Consider the following 20,892-nt stretch of genomic DNA (forward strand, 5'->3'; position numbering starts at 1 on the left):
GGGGGGGGGGGGGGGGGGGGGGGGGGGGGGGGGGGGGGGGGGGGGGGGGGGGGAGGACGGCGACGGTGTTGGTGGCCGGAGCGTTTCAGCCAGGAAGGAGCTGACTTCGGCACACAAACAGGCACTGTGTAGGCTCGTGAGTCCCCTTTCCCCTCTTTGATTCAATTCATTTTACCGAAAAAGGCTTTCGTCCCGCTTTATATATAAGGCAATGATCGACATAGCACATGCAAACCACCTGACATCACACAGACCAGAGGCAGATACAAGGGAGCTGACGAACATCAACACTACTCCAAACATCCGAAAGCAAACAACAAGTAGGCGGAAGAGCATAGCTAAGGATCTAAAGAGCTCTCCACCGTGAATAGTTACTGCAAGGAGATGAAGCCGCAACTCGACGGAACCAGGGACTCCAAAGTGGTTCTTCCAACAAAGAAACGACACTGAAGAGCGAGGTTTTCGCCCGAAGTAACACGAAGAACGTAGAGCCACCACGATGGAGCCTTCAAAGAAGGGAACGACACATGGATGCCGCCGCCATCGCTCTGGCCCGAGCCAAAACGAGGTTTTCAGCCCGGCCACCACCCTCCGCCTCCGCCCAGGGTACTACCCTACATGAGAGCGTCGACCGCATGACCATCGAGAACATCGAAGGCCCACCCCCATGCCGCCACGACAACAAGCCCGTCTGTGCCCGAGCCACGAGCTCTGCCCACGAGCCCGCAGCTCCCGCCACCAAGGCCATCAAAGGCACGAGCTTTGAGCCGACCGGCAGATCCCTAGCACCGTTGGAGCCGCCGGTGACCGCCCCGCCCCGAGCAATGATCAGCGGCCTAGAGGCACTAGGCCAGGAAAAGGGAGGGAGCGGAGCTCGTCCAGACCGACGCACCCCTGTGTCGGTGAGACAGTGACAGGTAGTCGGTTTACCCATCCCTCCAGCAGCCACCCCTGTGTCACCCCTGACGCCCTACCACGGCGTCCGGTAAGTACCACGCGAGGAAGAGGCGGCACCCATCCGCCGGCGAGGGCCGACCGCACCCTGCCGCCGAAGAAGGCCTCCAAAGGAGCGCCAACCGCCACCACACAACATGCGCCTCCACGCTCTGGCCAGGTCTAGCCGGTGCCCCGTCACCCCACCGGAGTAGAGCGAACACCTACTGCAGCACCACCACCTTAGAAGGGCCGCCAGCCACCCTTGCTGCCACCAACCGCCACTACCAGCCGAATCTGGGCAGGGGCTGCCAGATCCACCACCAACACGCCCCCGGGCCTCTAGATCCCATGGGCCGGGGGGGAGGGGAGGAGGCGGTGCTGGCAATGCACCAGGACGACAGGAGGAGGAAGGAAGCTGGAGCAGAGGCCGACCCGATGCCCGACGGCACCGAGCAGGGGGCAGGCGCCTCGCGACGTCCGCCACCTGTGCGCAGGAGGAAACTACCCCGCCATTGCCTACGCCACGCGGCCTTTGGTTGGCGACTCCCCTGGTGGCAGGGGGCTAGGGTTGCCTCCCGGGGCCACTCGCAGGAGCGCCTAGGGAGGGAAGAGGGGGTGTTCTCTAGTGGCTTGGGTCTGACTTCATTCAATTCATTTTTGAGGAATAGCAGACACCTCATTCCCGTCTGAGAGCCAAAAACCGATTGGGGGGAGAATTGGTAGTCATCCAGCCCAACCTAGCGGGGGGGGGGGTGAATCAAATCTGTCTGTCTTCATGTTTTTTTGGACAGTTTAAGTTCTGTTCCAGGCTTCGTGTGTTCTCATTCTTGTTTATTAGTTTTGTCCTTTGGTCATTTCTGAGTTCCTTGCACTCTTCAAAATTTGGAACTTCTTGTTATTATTCTTTTAAATCATTATTCATTCCTGGAGGATCGAAAGTATGTCTAGAGGGGGATGATTAGACTACTTGACCAAATAAAAACTTAACCTTTTCCCAATTTTAGTTCTTGGCAGATTTTAGCTAATTTAGGACAAGTCAAGCAATCATCACATAATTCAAGCAAGCATGCAAAGAGTATATTGGCAGCGGAAACTAAAGCATGCAACTTACTGGCTCCCACAATGATTCAAGCAGGCATCGGGTCGGTGGAGCCAACCGACTCCAGATCCACAGCGGGCTCGCTGGAGACATGGAGCTGGCTGAGGAGGTTGGCGAGGTGGTCGGTGCTCGCATCGGAGGCGAGCTCGTCGGAGGTGAGGGTTTCGTCGAGGAGATTGGCGAGGCTGCTCGCCGCGCAGATGCTGGTGACGCCTTGCAGCGCGTCGTGGCAAGCGCCATCGGGCGTGCCGGGCTGGCTACGCTCGCTGGGGAGGAAGAGGGTTCCCGTCCAAAACAGGTCTCCGGACGACGGTGCACCTGGCCCGCGGTGGGCGCCAAATGTCGGGTGGTAGGTGCGACATATGCCAACGGGTGGCTTATCATTGTGGGAGCCAGTAAAACATCGTCGGTGCCTGGAAACGGGATGAGGCGAAGACATGCACGCCGGCGAATCTTACCCAGCTTCGGGGCTCTCCGTGGAGATAACACCCCTATTGCTGCTCTGCGGGGTCTCCGCATGATCACTAGATGGACAAGTAGCTACACAATGCTCCTTGAGCTGTTCGGTGGGAGGAGGAAGAAGGGTACGGCTAGCTTGCTTCTTCTCCTTGTGCGGTGTCTAAAACTAGCCGGGGGTTTCAACCCTTTGCATGGGTGCCCCGGGGGGTTTATATAGGCCTACCCCCGGGGGTACAATGGTAATCCGACTGGGCGCGGAGCCCAGCCGTCTGTGACTGCGCTCGCCGGCTTCTGCGCCGGCTGTTGGGGCCCGCCGTCTGGTGGGTCCCGTCGGCTGCCGGCCCCTTGGTCGACAGGCAGGCCCCACTGTCCAGGACCTGGTCGGCGGCTGGTTACTGTTGCTCTATCTTGGTGACGTGGGCTTCGTCGAGGTAGGCGTGGCTACAGTGCCGCCGCCCGGCGGGCGATCGCTGTAGCCTCACCGCGTCTTGTCTCCTTAATGAGGCGTCTCCTTCGAGGGAGGCGGCAAGCCGGCTGCGGGGAGCCGGCTCTCTCTTGGGCCGACTGGGGGAGGTGTGGCCGCCCTCGGGTGTCTCTCTGCCCGAAGGGACCCACCGCCCGTGGGCCGCGCTGGTAGTCCGTCGTGGATGGCGTCAGGGTCGGCATGGCAACAGTGTTGCGTCGGGCGGGTCATGGTCACCCGTATGGCGCACTATGCTGATCGTGCTCCGGGATTTGGGGGTGGCAGGCTTTACTGTAGCCACGCCCCGTCTCATCGCCGCTAGGTGGATGCAAACTTTGAGGGTACGGTCTCGACCGCTTTATGGGAGCCGGCTTCTTGGAGTCGGCCTCCTCGCAGCCGGCTTCTCGAAGTCGGCCCTCCCATGGCTTTCTTCATGAGGGCTAAAGTCGGGTCGCCTTTCGAAAGCCGGCCTGGGTGACAGCCAGCAAGGGGAAGGCGGCCCCATGTCTTGGATTCTTGAGAGCCGGACGGGCTCGTAATTTTTTCAGAAGGGCCAGGGGAAGCCGGCTAGGCTACCCATGGCTATTTACTCCGACAAAAATTTACATCTCCGGTTTTGGACCGTCAAAATTTGGAGCATCTATTTGAGATGCTCTTAGAGTCTAAACCTTTGTAGACCCACTTACAAGTTACACGTGATGGGATAAGCACGGGGGACCGGGGGGGGATGTGATCCCACATGTCGGTGAGCTCAAGAGCAGCAATCTCCTATGCCATCATATGTTGTCGTTTGGGAAGAACACGACGACTTGGTATGAAGTCGCGTCTCGAGAAGAGCAGCGTCAGAACACCCATAGCGGCCAGTAGGCGGAAGCGGGCGAGCGCGGAAGCTATAAGCAGGTTGAGCCGGAGGAGGTGTGTTGCCAACAGAAGGAGACATAGTAGTCGCGAATGGCAACCAATGTAGTAAAGAAGAGTATTAGGGGCAATCACCGGGAAAGCCGCAGGTGACGATGACGTGGGGTCTATAACAATAGTTGGAAGACACGGTAGGTTGGGTAGACGAGGGCAATACATGGGTGATAGGTGTATTGGGAAAAAGTTAGGAAATAAATATCCTTGGTGGGGGAGGCCGAAGGAGAGGATAAGAGTGGATAGAAAGGCGAGACTCATCAAAAGTCACATCCCGAGAAATGTGCATCCACCGACCAACAGGATCCCAACACCGATAGCCCTTGTGCTCATCACTGTAACCAAAGAAGACACATTCAACAAACTGAGTAGTCAGTTTGGTGTGTTGACGGGGGTGGTGGGGGGCAACAAGAGTGTAGCAAACACAACCAAACAAACAAAGCGATGAGTAGTCATGGCAACGACCAGAAATACGCTCGAGAGGAATGTCATCCTACTAAGAAAGGAAGGCTGAATGTTGATGAGGTAGGTGGAAGTAGAAACAACCTCAACCCAAAAGTGTGGTGGAAGAGAGGCAATGATCTTCAACGTATGAGCCGCCTCAAGAAGGTGACGATGCTTGCTCTCAACAACAACATTCTGAGCATCATGTCCACGCTAAGAGAACCGAGCAAGTGTGCTCTGCTCAGCGAGGAATCCGCGCAACAAACAATAGATAAAATCACGGGTAAAATCTGCATGAAAGACACAGATAAGAGTGGAAAACAGGGTATGAAGTATTGTTGCAAACATCTTACAAATTGATAAGACCTCACTGCAAGAAGGCATAAAATATATCCATGTGTGTCGAGATATAATATAGTAGCAATAGCCTCCTTTCAAGGCAAAGGGAGCTTGACCCCAAACATCAAATGAACAAGATCAAAAGGATTTTGAAGTAACACAACTTGTGTTTCCTTTAGGCTAGATGAGACTTAGGAACATAAATCTTGATGATGGAAATGGTGGATTATTGGAGCATCCGGGATTGGATTAGTAGTAAGGAAACATGGATCTTGGAGTATCACAACTCGTGTTTCCTTTAGTTTAAATGATATAACTACTTGGATTCTAGGATGGAGACAACTTTGGCACTCGGATTTATGATGTTTTGATCTAAGCTTAGTAGCTTGCATGTGCCCCATGTGGATATAATCACGAATACGATACATGTGGATCAGAGTTGATTTTGGTGTCCCTCCCCAAGAATGTTATGAGTACAAGATCATCATGGGAGGATGGTTTGGATTATTTCAAAGGAAAGGTAACCATCTTTCATCACCAATTTCATGATGCTCACCGCCGTGCGTGAGTAATTTCATCATAGGCTTGTTGGACGGTGATGGGTTGGATGAGATTTATCATGTAATCGAGTTAGTTTTGTTAGGGTTTGATCCCTAGTATCCATTATGTTTTGAGATTGATGTTGCTATGACTTTGCTATGCTTAATGCTTGTCACTAGGGCCCAAATGCCATGATTTCAGATCTGAACCTATTATGTTTTCATGAATATATGTGAGTTCTTGATCCTATCTTGCAAGTCTATAGTCACCTATTATGTGTTATGATCCGGCAACCCCGAAGTGACAATAATCGGGACCACTTCCGGTGATGACCATAGTTTAAGAAGTTCATGTATTCACTATGTGCTAATGCTTTGTTCCGGTTCTCTATTAAAAGGAGGCCTTAATATCCCTTAGTTTCCAATAGGACCCCGCTGCCACGGGAGGGTAGGACAAAAGATGTCATGCAAGTTCTTTTCCATAAGCACGTATAACTATATACGAAATACATGCCTACATTACATTGATGAATTGGAGCTAGTTCTGTGTCACCCTATGTTATGACTGTTACATGATGAACCGCATCCGGCATAATTATCCATCACTGATCCGATGCCTACGAGTTTTCCATATACTTGTTCTCGCTTATTTTACTTTCCCGCTGCTACTGTTACAATCACTACAAAATATCAAAAACATTATTTTTGTTGTCTCTACTTTTGTTGCTGCTACCACCACTATCATATTACTTCCCTACTAAACACTTTGCTGCAGATACTAAGTTTTCAGGTGTGGTTGAATTGACAACTCAGCCGCTAATACTTGAGAATATTCTTTGGCTCCCCTTGTGTCGAATCAATAAATTTGGGTTGAATACTCTACCCTCGAAAGCTGTTGCGATCCCTTATACTTGTGGGTTATCAAGGAGCCGCAGCTGGTTTCTGCGTAGGTACCGTCTTCCTCTCGTACTTTCTCCTTTCTTGCTGATCTTGCCTGAGTTTCTTCGCCTTGTTTCCCTTAATCTAGAGCCCCGCTCTCTCTTGAGAAGTCGGCCGCCGCCTCCATCGTGGGGTCGGCGGAGACTTCCACCACCACCTGGAGGATCGATCCGGCCGCCAACCTCCGGGAGGCGACGGAGCGGAACGCGCGGGAGGCACACGAAGAGCGGGAAGCCGCCCGCCTGGAGAAGGCGGAAGCGGACAGGGCGGAAACCGCCGCCATGAAGAAGCTGGCGGAGGCCGAAGCCGCCACTATGCTGAAGAAGCAGGCTGAGGAAGCCGCGTGCCGTCAGTCGGCGGTGTTTGTTGTCCTCCTGAACTCTGCGCCGCCGCCAATGGAGTTCGTGGCGCGGACTGGGGAAGCCAGCGGCGAGCACCCTATCATGGAAAGGGACAACGGCGATGTTGCCATGCCGAATGTGATCATGCCCCCGCCACCTCCTTCTGAGGAGGCGTGAGACAAGCAGCTGGCCGACCCGCCGGCGCTACCAGCCGGAAACGAGATGGTGACGGGCCCGACTCCCGGGGTCCGCACACCCTTACGCCGCCGGCTCGCGAAGGCGGCCTCGGCGCCGCGCCCACTGGAGGCCGGCACCGCAAGCTCCTCGATCCCGGACACCAAGGCGACCATCGCCGCACCCACTGGGTGGGTGTGGGGAGGCGGGACGGGCCCTCTGAACAAGGCGATTCTGGACGTTCAAGCCAAACTCCGCGTCGAGGCCGACGCTCTCAAGCTCTGCAACAAGGCGTTCCTGGAGTCACGAGAGGCCGTCCGGGTATACTTCTTGCTTCTTTGTTTTTAATTCTTGTATTGCTTCGTGGGGGCGCGCCAACGCACCCACTGGGTGTAGTCCCCGAGCTGTGGGTCGGCTGCTGAGCAGGCGGCCTGGAACTCTAATTAGCGAGCTCCAAGTACTAACATATTTGCTGCAGGATTATCATAACCTTCGTGCGGCCGCCTTCAACTCCAGAGTCCAGGAGTTGGATCAACGTGCCGCCGACTTGTCGGAGAGCCGGAGTAAGTCTTCTTCTTTCTCTACGGGGGCGCGCTGGCGCACCCGCAGGCTGTAGTCCTCGAGATTCGGGCCGACTGCTGAGCAGTCGGGCCGGATCTTCCTGGCAACTTCATCTTTCTTTGCTGATTGTTGTCGTCTCTCTCTTTTTCTACTTTTGCAGAGGCCAATGCCACCCTTTAACGGCAACTGGGCGAAGCCAACGCCGCGCTTCATACCAAGGAGGTGGACTGCGGCAAGCTGGCCGAAGAGCACGATCGGCTGGTCGTGCGACTGGTGGAGCAGGCGGAGCTTCTCCAGAAGGCTCAGAAGGAGGCGGAGGACAAGGAGGCGGGTCTTCTTGCGGAGTTCGAGATCGAACGCTCCGCCTGGACTGACAAGGAGGCGATGCTGACGGCCGGCGTTGGCGAAATCAAGGATATGGTCGACGGTAAGCAGCCTTCTTTACTCTTCTTTTAAGCCGCCGGCCTCTGATCAAGCCGACTTCTCTTTGTTCTGACTCTTTGCTTTGGTCCTCGCAGACTTCTTCCCAGGTCACTCTGGTGCCGCCAACCAGGCTATCGAGGCCGACCACGAAGGACGAAGGGCAGAAGGCGAGGAGATCGCCGCCAACGCCCCTTGCACTCTTCGCGAGCAGCTTCTCAACATCCAGGCTCGTCTTCGGCCGACTCATCGGATGCTGCGCCGTCTTCAGCGTGTCGGCGCCCAGGCGATCGCCGCCCTGTGGCCCGATATGCCGGCCCCGCACACCCCCAGCTGGACTGTCGACTGACTAGAGGTGGCGGCTGGCCGCCTTGAGGCGTGGAAGGGCTCCTCGGCCCGGGCCGGAGCACGCCGGGCCTTGGAGTTCGTCAAGGCTGTCAGGACCTCGATTCCAAGCCACATCGATCTAGCCGGTAACACCTCATATCACTTTGCGGCCTCACTCACGGTATCCCACGGGTGTCGCCTTACCGTGGCCCGGGACCGTTTGCGCCTTTTGGCTCACGTATATGATAGTGTCGCTAGCATCCATATGACAGAGAACCCGGGCCGACATGGCTAGTCGTGAACCCAAAGCGGCACAGACCTATGGAGACATGCATACATGAATCACATCGAGCATGTCGGTCATCAGCGAGTGATTCCGGGCTGTAGCACTGGGCTAACAGGACTCCGGGGAACCCGGGCTATAGCAGGCTAGGCAGGACTCCGGATGTCACCGCGTGACATTTCCCTGAAGGGACAGACATAGGAACGACGTGAAATACATGCCGACCAGTCAAGTGTCTTGAGCAGTAGTGCTGGGCTAGCAGGACTCCGGTGAACCGGGCTGTAGCGGACTACTATGGCTCGAGGAACACTAGACTACATTTCCCCATAAGAAAGGCTGACAAGGATAAACAACTAGATTGTCGGATCCCACTCATACCAAGAATTTCAATCATACACACAATATGCCCGATATGAGTACATACAACATGGCATCACAACAAAACTCTACAACTCAAGTACTTTATTTAAAGGCTCCAGAGAGCCATACATAACAAGTTCATACAAATAGGGGTCACAAGACCCGACACTCAAGTCATACAATCATACAAGCACATGCGGAAGCAACTAGTCTGAGTACAGACACTAGAAAGAAAGAAGGCTTCTCGAAGCCTGTCTATCTACATAGGGCCCTCCATGGCCAGGATCACCACCTAGGTGGCTAGTCACTCGTCGACGTCAAGGTCTACGTAGAACCCATCGGAGGGGGCGGTGTTGTCGTCTAAAAACAGTAATTAAGCAAACATGAGTACAAAGGTACTCAGCAAGTCTTACATTAGAACCTAATATACATGCTCATTCTCAAGAAGGTGGTGGGGTTATTGCAGCAAGCCAGCTTTGACTCTTGGCTAAGCTATCCTACGGTACTCCACTAGTAAAATAGTTTTTGCACACGAGTCCACTACTCACCAACACAATACTCCACCGGGGATCCTCTCTCGTCATCCTACGAGAGGGCCATCCTCGGTACTCACACTTATCTTGAGTCTTTTAGTAGTATCCATTAACTTGTCTATGAACTGTATAGGCAACCAAGTAGTCCTTTACCGCGGACGCGACTATTCGAATAGATGATGTTAACCTTGAAGGGGTATACTTCTTCATACACGCTTTCACCACTTACCGCCGTTTACACGACATGTACTCGGCAACCTTCAAGCGGAAGCCCAGCGAGGGTGTCGGCCACGGCCTACCTAAACACTTAAGTCTCTGGTCTAGGTGTATCGCCTATCCAGGTTCCATCCGTAGGGAGTCTGGCCGAGGTTTCCACATACGGCCCCGAACGATGTGAACAGGGTTCCCGAGACACCAAACGGGTGACTCGGTACACCGTGCCACGGTGTATCTACCGCAACATAGCCCACCCCTAGGGTCAACGCTACGCACGGCCGCCAACACATAACCTACAAACACCAGAAACTATTTACAACTCCTGGACAGAGTACTAAGGTATTTAAGAAGCCGAGAGGGTCCATTGGTTTCGGGCCCAATGTACGGTAGTAACTGCATCTTAAATCACACATACAGATCTCAGTTCTTATGGATGGTCTCAATGAAACAACCCACCATGTACTCCTACATGGCCTCTCATTGATACCTTTACCAAAACATGTTCAACACATCCCTCATATTACCGACATAATCATATCACTCTAGCCCATCACCCAGATGAACCAGACCTGACACAACTCTAAGCATAGCAGGCATAGCAAGGTAGGAATCACATACATGGCTCAATCAACTCCTACACATGCTAGTGGGTTTCATCTAGTTACTGTGGCAATGACAGGTCATGCAGAGGATAAGGGTTCAACTACCGTAGCACACAGCAGTTTGAATCGCGTTGTCTTAATGCAGTAAACAAGAGCAGAAGCGGGAACATGGGTTTGTATCGGAATGATCAATGGGTTGCTTGCCTGTTGTAGTGGTAGTAGGGTACTGCCCTTCAGACGGATACTCGGGGTTATCCTCGGAGGCAGAACCTACCACGAAAGACACACCGAAGCATAATCAACACATGGCAATATGCAACAATAAGATGCATGCTATGACATGGCAAGATGAAAGTGTCTTGGCCTAATGCAAGCTAAAACAGAAGGGGATGAACTCATTTGAATCAAAGATTCAAATATTAGCTCATTAAACATGGCCTTATTAGAGCATCACCTTATTCTGCTTAAACAGAAAGGTTAACTTGTTTTGTCATGCATGAAACCATTACAGATGGATAGATTGAATTTTTCTAATCATTTTTCATATATAAATCTTTGCATTTGGAGCTATGGTTGATTTTCTATGATTTTTAGAAGTTTTGACTATTTTCTGGAATTTTCTATTAAAGAATAAATCCAGTAATTGAATTAATGCGTCAGCATGACATAGATGTGACGTCAGCGGGTCAACTGGGTCGGCCAGGTCAAACCTGACTGGTGGGCCCTCTCTGTCAGTGTCACAACTAGTTAACAGAATTAGATTAACACTAATTAGCTGTCAGTGGGGTCTGGGCCCACATGTCAGTGACTGAACTAATTGAACTTAGTTAAAACTAATCCTAAACTAATTAGCAGACCGACCCCACCTGTCATAGACTCAGGGGGGTCTACTTGGGCCCACACAGGGGTCAAATTGAGTCAAACTCGCCGGCGCTTAGCCGCTGGCGAGGCCAGACGCGGCGGAGGGCTTCGGGTTTCGTGCTCCGGCAACCAAAACGACGGCGGAGAGCATCTACGCATAGCTGGGAGCAAACCGCATCGAGTGGTGGCAGTGGGTGGAGCTAGGGTGGCCGGAAACGTCGCCGGGATGACCTTGGCGGCCGCCGGAGTTCGGGCGAGGCCGAAACCGAGGCTGCAGGGCACAGCGAGGCGCGTGGAATGGTGCTACGGGCTCCTGGGAGCACGTGGAAGACGAAGGCGTGCTCGGATTCGAGCTTACGCGCCTGTGGCCATGGCGGCGACATGGCCGGCGGAGTCGAGCTCTCGGCCTCGATGATAGAGGGGGTTGGAGGACGCGGACGAGCGCGGGGAGAGGGGCGGAAGAAAGATGGGCTCACAGCGGTTGCAGAACGCGTCTCGGCGGGCTCGGGGAAGGTCGAACGTCGTCGGGGCGTTGCCGGCGATCTCGGCGGACCGAGGAAGAAGAAGGCGTCGGGGAGGTGCTTGGAGGCGTCCGGCGTCGCGTGAGTCGACGAGGAGGTCGAGGACGGCAGCGCGGAGCTAATGGGCTTGTCGGAGAGGCGAGGGGGTGGCTCTGGTGACGACTACGGCAAACGGCGGCGAGGATCACGCTCGACCATCGCGGGAGAGGGTGAGGGAGACGAGGGGGAGAGTGAGGAAGGGAGAGAGGGGGACGTGGGGGTCGGCGTGGCACCCCTAGACGCCTCCAGGGCGTCGACAGAAGCAGGAGGTGGGCGGCGTGTGGCCGCGGGCGCCGGCCACGCGCTCCTCGTCCTCCTGGCGGGAGGAGGAGGACGACTGGCAAGGCCAGTCGGCTGGGCCGAGCCAGGTGGGCTGGGCCAGTACAGGTGAGGCCCAGGTGGGTTTCCCTCTCTCTCTTTTTCTTATTTGTTTCCGTTTTCTATTTTTTCTGCAACTGTTGGGCTTTATTAAAAATACTAAAATGTTTCCAAAAATCCTGAAAATAATTGTGGGCTCTGTTTAGAATAATTCCAACAGTAAACATTTATTTCCAGAATTATTTGAGCATTTAAATTATTTTATAACATTTAATTGCCCAAAATCAAATACTTATGATTTAATTCACTGACCTTCTGTTGACCTAGAAAATTGTGCACCAATTTTGCCAGAGGTTCCAACCCAAGACAAAGAGAGTGAACTTTTTAGAAGGGCATTTCAGGTTCATTGAAAATAATTTTAGTAAACCCTAGTTGTTTCCAGGGGGGTGTTGGGGGTTCTATCATCCCCATTTCAAACTTAAAAGGAAATTAAACATGATGCACACTCTAATGCTTGAACTAGCTAGGGTGTGACAAAGGCGTGGTATCCTGGGCTAAATCTAGCCCAGTTGACCACGTTCCGACAGGAAGCCCAGGAGGAGCTGGTGGCAGTGGAGGGCGAACTCGTCAAGCGGGCGGCAGCCATCGCCGAGTACACTGACACCGGCATCTTCATCCCGGAGCTGGCCGAGAACGACGCCGAGGTGCCGCCAGAGTGGTTTGGGCTGAACCCGGAGGAGGGTGAAGACTCAGTTGAGGTGATCGACTCCAGCGACAAGGGAGAGGATGAGGAGGAGGAAAGCGAAGAGGGGGCGCCAGAGGTCGAAGCGGACGGCCAGCCTCAACTCGTCCGTGCCTCCAGCAATGAGCCACGCCCGAGCGAGCCGGCTGCTGCTGAAGGAGACCAAGCGGAGACCGACCAGCCGGCCGCTCGACCAGCTGGCGCCACCGACTCCACCATTCCGCCGAACCCGCCTGCTGCTTCCTAGGCTTCCACTTTACTTTTACTTTTTCCTGCTTATCAGTCTCAACAACTTTGTTAATTTCGCACAACCCCACCCACTGGGTGTATTTCAAACTCCTGTTTAATATCGGCCAAGGGCCTTTTGATGTGTAAATATCTTATCCGGGTTCTATCTTTCCTTGCTTTCTATTCTTTTGGCTTTTTCTTTTGTCGCCTTCCCTTGGTTGTCGTCTTGCCAGCCGAACAGTCGCTCTGCGGACTGTGGCTGGGTCAAGTACTTAGCCACTTTCGGGAAGGCAAGTACTTAACCGGCTAGAGTTTTCTTGGCAAGTTAAGTAGAAGCCGGCCGGTCGGCGATCCGGGAAGCCGGCTTGGACTATGTTTATGCTTTGGGTCCTTAGCCATTTTTCATGTGGTCACCCTTTCTACCTTAACTCCTGCTGACCGAACAACCGCTTTGTGAGCCGCGGCCTCTGGCAGGAGAAAGCTAGGGTGCCAACACACTACTTGTCCGGCTGCAGAAAGCATTTCATAGTACAAAGCGGCGAGTCCCCGGGTCGACTGGTCGAACCCGGTGCCAGACAGATTAATGAAATAACACAAACGACAGACGTAATACTTGTCTTATAGATAAAGGAGGGTAGTCAAGGTTTGCACCTACGACAACGTACCTCTCCGGGTGCTCTGGGTCCAAGGGTATCTTCTTGGTTCTTTGGCCGGCTTGAATGAGCCCTCGGCTTCCGACTCCTTGGGGTCGGGTGACATTTCCGGCTGCTTGCCTGCCATTGCCACAACCCGGTCAAAGAGCCGTTTTTCAGCAGCGATCACGAGGGACTCGGCTAGCCGGCTGCTCTCTGCCGCGCAGGCGGACGACTTCTTGTAGTCCCCGGCTATGGTCAGGATTCCCTTGGAGCTTGGCATCTTCATCTTCAGGTAAGCATAATGGGGGACTGCCATGAACTTGGCCAGGGTAGGCCGGCCAAGCAGTGCGTGATAAGGGCTCTCAAGGTCCACCACCTCAAACCAGACTGGCTCTCGGCGGAAATGAGTTTTGTCCCCGAAGAGGACATCTATCCGAGTCTTGTCGATCGGTGAGCAGGAAAGGCCGGGAACTATGCCATGGAAAACAGTCCGACTGGGCTGAAGGTGTCTCTGCTTGATTCCCAACTTCTACAGGGTATCTTTGTACAGAATGTTGATGCTGCTGCCGCCATCTATCAGAACTCGGGAGAATCGAGCAGCTCGCCTCTCCGAGGCGAACGTTGCATCCAATACCAGAGCATAAGAGCCGGGACTGGGCATCACCTCCGGGTGGTCAGCTCTGCTCCAGCTGATGGGCTTCTCTGACCAATGCATGAATTCCGGGGTCTTTGACGCTACTGCGTTTACTTCTTGTTGTTGCTGCTGCCGCCTGCTATGCCTGTCGTGGGCCACGCTGGTGAACACGATGTAGGCTCCATGTTCTTCAGGATAATCATCTTGTATGGCCCCGATCGGCTGAGCCGTCGGCTGCTGTGGAGGAGGAAGCGGCGGGCCGGCAGGCGGAGCGGGCTAGAGCCCATCACTCTTGGCAATCCTGGTGAGTTAATGGCACTTCCGAGTGGTGTGATTAGACGGCTTCACACCACTGTGGAACTTGCAGGGTGCATCGAGAGTCTGCTCGTACGAGAAGGCGGGCAGCCAGTTAGGCTCGCCGCCCTTCTGGCGTTTGGGAGGAGGCTGCCCTTCTGGCCGTTGATCTTTGACTGTTTCCACTTGCCGGCTCGTGGGAACCGGCTGCATTGCCTTGCGCTTGTTGTCGTTTGGTTGCTGCCGCCGACTGGCGTCGCCAGCCGGGGTTCGAGGGGCTTGGGGGGCCACTTTGCCCGACACATTGACTTGAATCTCTGCCTTCATGGAGGAGTCGGCCGTGGCGTACTTGTCTGCTATGATTAGTAGTTCGTCAAGGGTCGCCGGCTCATCGCAGAGGAGCTTGTGCTTGAGGAGGGTGCCCTCTTGGCACCCGACAGTGAAGTACTCAATGGCCTGCACCTCGTGCACGCCCTCACAAGAGTTGCGCAGCTCGGCCCAGCGTGTGAGATAGTCGCGAGTCGACTCATTGGGGCCTTGGACGCACAGGGAGAGCTGGCGAGGCTTGGGCGGCCGCTTGTACGTGCTGGTGAAGTTGCGGATGAATGCTTCAGTAAAATCAACCCAGCTGTTGACGTTGCGGGGCTTCAGGTTGTTCAGCCATGTCCGGGTCGTACCCTGGAGCATGAGGGGAACGTACTTCAAGGCAACGCGCTTGTTGCCGTTTGCGATGCTGACGGCTGTGGAGTAGTCGATCAGCCAGTCCTCCGGCTTCACGGAGCCGGTTTACTTGGGCGTATCTCTTAGGAGAGTGAATCCTTTGGTAAAGGGCTCATCTCGGATGCGGGGGCCAAAACAAGGCGGACCCAGCTTATCTTCCTCTTCTAGTGCCAGGGATCGATTGAGGCGGTCGATCCGATGGCGAGCATCGTTTTCTCCGATTCCTTCTCGGCGGCCAAGGGGGTCGCCGAGTGATGGGTGATCAACAGGCGGCGAGGAAATGCGCCTCTCCCTACGGGAAGGAGGAGGTGGGCAGTTGTCTCGCTGCCGCACTGCTCTCGGGCGGCCGTCTTGGTCGCGCTCGATGGTGACGTGAGTCCGACTGCGGCTGGCAGCCGGCTCCTTGTCTCTTCTATCATGGACGCCACCAGTCGGCGTCCGGGATGTCGCGCCTTGATCTCGGTGAGGTGGCGGGTCGTCGTTTCGCCGGTTGGGCGCTTCGGTGCGGCACCCGGCATCTTGCTGCTCACCAGCCACATCGAGGAGCTGCTGAACTTGCTCCGTCATGTGGCGACGCTCGTCGCCCTCGAGCTTGTCTAGCTCGTCTGCTGTCGCCTGGGCAGCTCGTATGTTTTCTGCAGGCGTGACGTAGATGGGGCGATCTGCCCCGAACATGCTGGCGATGGTCGCGCCCCCTGCCGGATCAAGCCAGCGCGGCTAGGCCCGCCAGGAGCCGGCGTGCCGCTGACAGCACGGTCCATCTCCCGCTGGTAGGCCTCCGAAAATCGTCTCATGCTGGCCAACCGGTTGGCGCTCTTGACGAGCTGGACGCGGCGTGCTTCCAGTGTCTCGGCGTCGGCGTCTTCCGGGATTGGCGCAGCCAAATCTTGCATTGCCGTCTGCAACGGCTCCTGGCCACCTCCGCTAGAGTGCTCGCCGTGGCTGATCACGAGCACCTCCGTGACGGTGCTGCCGCCGCTGTCCGCGAGGAAGCGGCTCATCGTAGACCACCACATTGGAAGGGAACGACTCGAGCGAAGCCGTGTCGGAGTCGACCAACATCGGGTCAGTGGAGCCAACCGACTCCAGGTCAGCACCAGGCTCACTGGCGATGTGGAGCTGATCAAGGAGGCCCACGAGGCGGCCTTTGGGGTCATTGGTGCTCGCTTCAGACACGGGCTCGTCGGAGAGGCGAATCTCACCAACAAGATCGGCAAGGCAGCTCGCCGCGCAGGCAATCTCCGCGCCGTGCAGCGCGTTGGCGCAGACACCGTCTGGCGTCCTGGGCTGGCTGCGCTCGCCAGGAAGGAACAGGGTTCCCATTCAGAACAGGTCTCCGGGAGACGGTGCACCTCTCCCCACGGTGGGCGTCAAATGTCGGGGGTTGGGTGTGACATATGCCAATGGATGGCTTATCATGGTGGGAGCGAGTAGAACGTCGTCGGTGCCTGGAAGCGGGATGAGGCGTAGACACAAACACCGGCGGACTTTACCCAGGTTCGGGGCTCTCCTAGGAGATAACACCCCTAGTCCTGCTCTGCGGGGTCTCCGCATGATCACTAAGGCGCAAGTGGTACAATGGTGCTCCTTGAGCTGTTTGCTATATGTGGAAGAAGGCAGGCACGCTCTCTCCTCCTCTAGGTATGAGTCTAGTCCTGACAGGTCCGAACCCTTTGCATGGGTGCCCTGGGGGGTTTATATAGACCTACCCCCCAGGGGTACAATAGTAATCCAGCCGGGCGTAGGGCCCGGCTGTCAATCTCTCTGGTCACCGGCTTCTCCACCGACTGCTGGGGCCCGCCGCCTGGTGGGCCCCACCGACTAGTCTGGTACGAAGCTGACATGCCGCCTTCGCCGCTTGCGGGTCTTGCTGGCTACGGATTACTGTAGCCGTGTTGCTAATGACGCGTGCTTAATCAGGGAGGCGTCGCTACAGTCCTGCCTCCTGGTGGGAGATCACTGTAGCCACTCTGCATCTAGTCTGGTTAATGGCACGTAGGCCCCCGAGGAAGGGTCAGGCCGGCTGCTGGGAGCCGGCCTCCCTCGGGTCCGACTGGTGTGTCCCCAGTCGTCTTCCGGGCTCTCGCTAACCAGCAGGGCCCACCATCTTCGGGTCGTACCGACAGGCGGTAGTGGGGACAGTACTTCTCCTGACAAGAGTGACGTCATGGGCAGAGTGGCAATAGTGCCGCGCCGGGCGGAGATCTCCGCTGGTACGAGGCACTGTGGCCACGCCCGGCCCTGGATTCGGGGGGGATAGGCTACCCCGCGGCCATACTCAATCTTGTCTCCTTGATGAGGGCGCAGACTTTGAGGGCGCCACCAGCCGACTGCTAGGGGCCGGCATCTCTGGAGGCCGCTCACTAGGATTCGGCCTGTCGTGATGCCGTCTTCTGGAACTCGGCCGCCTTCGGCCAGTTGCCCGCTCAGCCAACTGGCCGCCAGAAGACAGAGATCTATCTTGACGTCTTGAGGGGCACAGCCGTCCCCGTTGTCTTCTAAGGTCCAGGGGCTCGGGTTAGGCTACCTGTGGCCCATTACTCCGACAAAAACTCAATTCATCACAAGAGAGTAGAGGGGGAGAAACATCATAAGATCCAACTATAATAGAAAAGCTCGCGATACATCAAAATCGCGCAACCTCAAGAACACAAGAGAGAGAGAGAGATCAAACACATAGCTACCAGTACATACCCTCAGCCCCGAGGGAGAATGTGACGCCCCGAGACGGATGCGCCAGGTGTCTTCCAGTTATTCGCTGTTGTTGCCTTGTCATTTGCTTGCGTGTTGCATCTTACCATGTCATCATGTGCATTGCATCATCATGTTTTCAAAACTTGCATCCGTCCGGGATTCCCCAGTTCTGTCTGTTGTCCGTTCTGAGCCCAGACACACTCGCACGCAACCGCGGCATGTCCGAAATAGTATTTTATAAGTGGCTGGAAAATGTTCTCGGAATGGGTTGAAAGTTGGCATGCGGTGTTGTTATAGTGTAGATTGGCCGCCTGCCAAGTTTCATCGCATTCGGAGTCCGTTTGACGCCCCAACGGATAACTATAGCGGCCTTATAGCCGGGCAAACGTCGGGCGTTTTCGGTCTCCGGAAACAGTCGCTGGGTCTCTGTCTTCTCTTCTCTTCTCTTCTCAGCCCACTACCATTCACCTACAGCCCACTTAGTTTTCCCCCTCTGTCCGGAGCCACACGATCGTGATCGGAGGGTTCCGAAAGCCCCCAAACCCCCCTAGACCCAAACCCTAGCAAAACCTGCTATATATAGACCCCCTAGTCCACTTTCGGACTAATCCTAGTCTAAAACCTACCCCTAGCCCTTCTTCCCCACTGCCCTGCTGCCACTTGGCGCGCAGCCACCGGCCACGCCGCCACCTGAGCCGCCAACCACGCGCCCTTGTCTCCCACCTCGCACAGGGCCCGCGGAACCCAGATCGGGGCCTTGGAAGCCCATCTATGCCGAACTGCGTCACCGACCCCTCCACCCGTCGCTCGACCCCTCCACCCGAGCGCCTCCTCCTCACCTTGTCTCCCTCGCGCCGGCCGACCACCGGAGACGTCGCCGCCGGCCACCACGCGGACCAGGTCGCCTCGCCCCTGCCGTCTTCCTCTCCCGTCCTTCATTTCTTCTTTCTCCTCCTCATGTCTTGATCTCTCTCTGTATCCATCACAGGAGCTCGCCGCCCTGGTGATTTGCTTCTTCTCGATCCGGCCGGGAATGGAACCCCGGTGACCTCCTATGCTCAGATCTGGCCGCCCCGACGCCTTCGCTCGCGGATCCGGCGAGCCCCAGTCGTATCGTGCCGCCGCCGTTGACCCCTGCCTCCTGCGTCGTCTGTTGCGTACGAGGACGAAGGCACGCCCGTGTGGGCCAGCCTTGGCTTCCTCCCTATCCAAGGCCCGCTCAGCCCCGCTTTTCCTCCTCGCGCGTGGCCCAGCCGCCCCGCGCACTGCTGCAGGCTCAACCCACCAGATCCGCTGGCCCCAAGGTCCGTGAGGTCAGCACAAGCCAGCCCACCCCCTGTTTGTTATGTGACGCCCTAGGCGCTGCATATTATCCTGCGCTCACCAGTTTCGGCCCACGTCTTTTTTTTCGTTCTGGACGTTTAGCTAATTTCCAGAGACTGCAGTTTTTACAGAAAAACCCCTAGTTGTCATGCATATAATAACTAATTAACCGTGCATCGGAATTAAACAAACCTTATATGAAAAATGCCTAGAAACTTTTCTAGTTTCATTATATGCCACTTTCATGCATGTTTAAAATGTTTAAACTGTTGTTTGCATTTATTTGCTTAAATGCCATGCTAAAATGTTTTAATTCATAACTATTTAACCGTAGCTCCAAATTTAATAATCTTTATATGTAAATGGGGTAGAAAAATGCCTAGTTTAACATGGTGGCTTTACTTTGCATGTTTAACAACTCTAAAATATGGTTTAGGGCAGAACAGTACCGAATCCATAATTTGCATATGGGGATTTTCCAGATTTGTTGTTTGTTGTTCCGGCCTCATTTAAACTTGCCTAGATAGGTAGTTTTCATATGCTTCACCTCTTTCCATGTTTAATAACATTTAATATTGTTGGGTACATAAACGAGATTGAACTAAATAATCAAATGTGGTGTTTCGTCAATATGCAACTCGTTGCATATTGAGCTCCACTTAACTTGTAGTTTTGCTTGTGCACTTTGCCATGCCATGCATATTTAAACCGTACATGCATCATACTTGTTTGCGTATCATGCCATGCTTATGTGGTGGTTGTTTACTATGTTGTTTGCTTATTTTCGGGTTGCTTCTCGCGTTAGCTTCGATTTCGTTCCGGAGATGTGAGGATTTGTTCGACTACGTCCCTTTGTCTTCTTCATGGACTCGTTCTTCTTCCTTGCGGGATCTCAGGCAAGATGACCATACCCTCGAAATCACTTCTATCTTTGCTTGCGATACCTACCACTTTCTATATCATGCCTCCCATATTGCCATGTCAAGCCTCTAACCCACCTTACCCGCAAACCGTTGTTTGGCTATGTTACCGCTTTGCTTAGCCCCTCTTATAGCGTTGCTAGTTGCATGTGAAGATGGAGTTTGTTCCTTGTTGGAACATGTTTATTGTTGGGATATCATTATTATCTTGTTTACTTTAATGCATCTATATACTTGGTAAAGGGTGGAAGTCATGGCCTTATGCCTGGTGTTTTGTTCCACTCTTGCCGCCCTAGTTTCCGTCATACCGATATTATGTTCCTTGATTTTGCGTCCCTTACGCGGTTGGGTTATAATGGGAACCCCTTGACAGTTCGCCTTGAATAAAACTCCTCCAGCAAGGCCCAACCTTGGTTTTACCATTTGCCACCTAAGCCTTTTTCCCTTGGGTTTTGTAGACTCAAGGGTCATCTTTATTTTAACCCCCCTTGGGGCCAGTGCTCCTCTGAGTGTTGGTCCAAACTAGAGCCCCTTGAAGCGCCACCTCGGGGAAACTTGAGGGTTGGTTTTAGTTGTACGGATTGCTTATCCGGTGTGCCCTGAGAACGAGATATGTGCAGCTCCTATCGGGATTTGTCGGCACATTCGGGTGGCTTTGCTGGTCTTGTTTTACCATTGTCGAAATGTCTTGTAACCGGGATTCCGAGTCTGATCGGGTCGTCCTGGGAGAAGGAATATCCTTCGTTGACCGTGAGAGGTTGTGATGGGCTAAGTTGGGACACCCCTGCAGGGTTTTGAACTTTCGAAAGCCGTGCCCGTGGTTATGGGCAGATGTGAATTTGTTAATATCTGGTTGTAGAAAACTTGACACTTTACTTATTTAAAATGCATCAACCGCGTGTGTAGCCGTGATGGTCTCTTCTCGGCGGAGTCCGGGAAGTGAACACGGTTCTTGTGTAATGCTTGAACATAAGTAGTTTCAGGATCACTTCTTGATCACTTCTAGTTCACGACCG

General features: G+C 54.4%; 1 protein-coding gene across 2 annotated transcripts; it reads left to right on the top strand.

Moving 5' to 3' along the window:
• Positions 1-5,760: 5,760 nt before the first annotated feature.
• On the top strand, positions 5,761-8,155 carry LOC125517059. 2 transcript variants are annotated; one of them, XR_007287417.1, is made up of 4 exons: positions 5,761-6,141; positions 6,219-7,208; positions 7,367-7,633; positions 7,725-8,155. XR_007287417.1 is itself a non-coding variant. In XM_048682277.1 (4 exons), the coding sequence occupies exons 1-3, from the start codon at positions 6,694-6,696 to the stop codon at positions 7,384-7,386; spliced, it is 378 nt and encodes a 125-aa protein (XP_048538234.1). In that variant the 5' UTR covers positions 5,761-6,693; the 3' UTR covers positions 7,387-7,633; positions 7,725-8,155. The 2 variants fall into 2 exon arrangements, 1 of the variants encoding a protein (XP_048538234.1); XM_048682277.1 differs by having other exon boundaries at positions 5,761-6,966; positions 7,124-7,208.
• The last annotated feature ends 12,737 nt before the right edge of the window (positions 8,156-20,892 follow it).

The sequence above is a fragment of the Triticum urartu genome, chromosome 6 (genome assembly GCF_003073215.2).
Source record: "Triticum urartu cultivar G1812 chromosome 6, Tu2.1, whole genome shotgun sequence".
In the NCBI taxonomy this organism is placed as follows: Eukaryota; Viridiplantae; Streptophyta; class Magnoliopsida; order Poales; family Poaceae; genus Triticum; species Triticum urartu.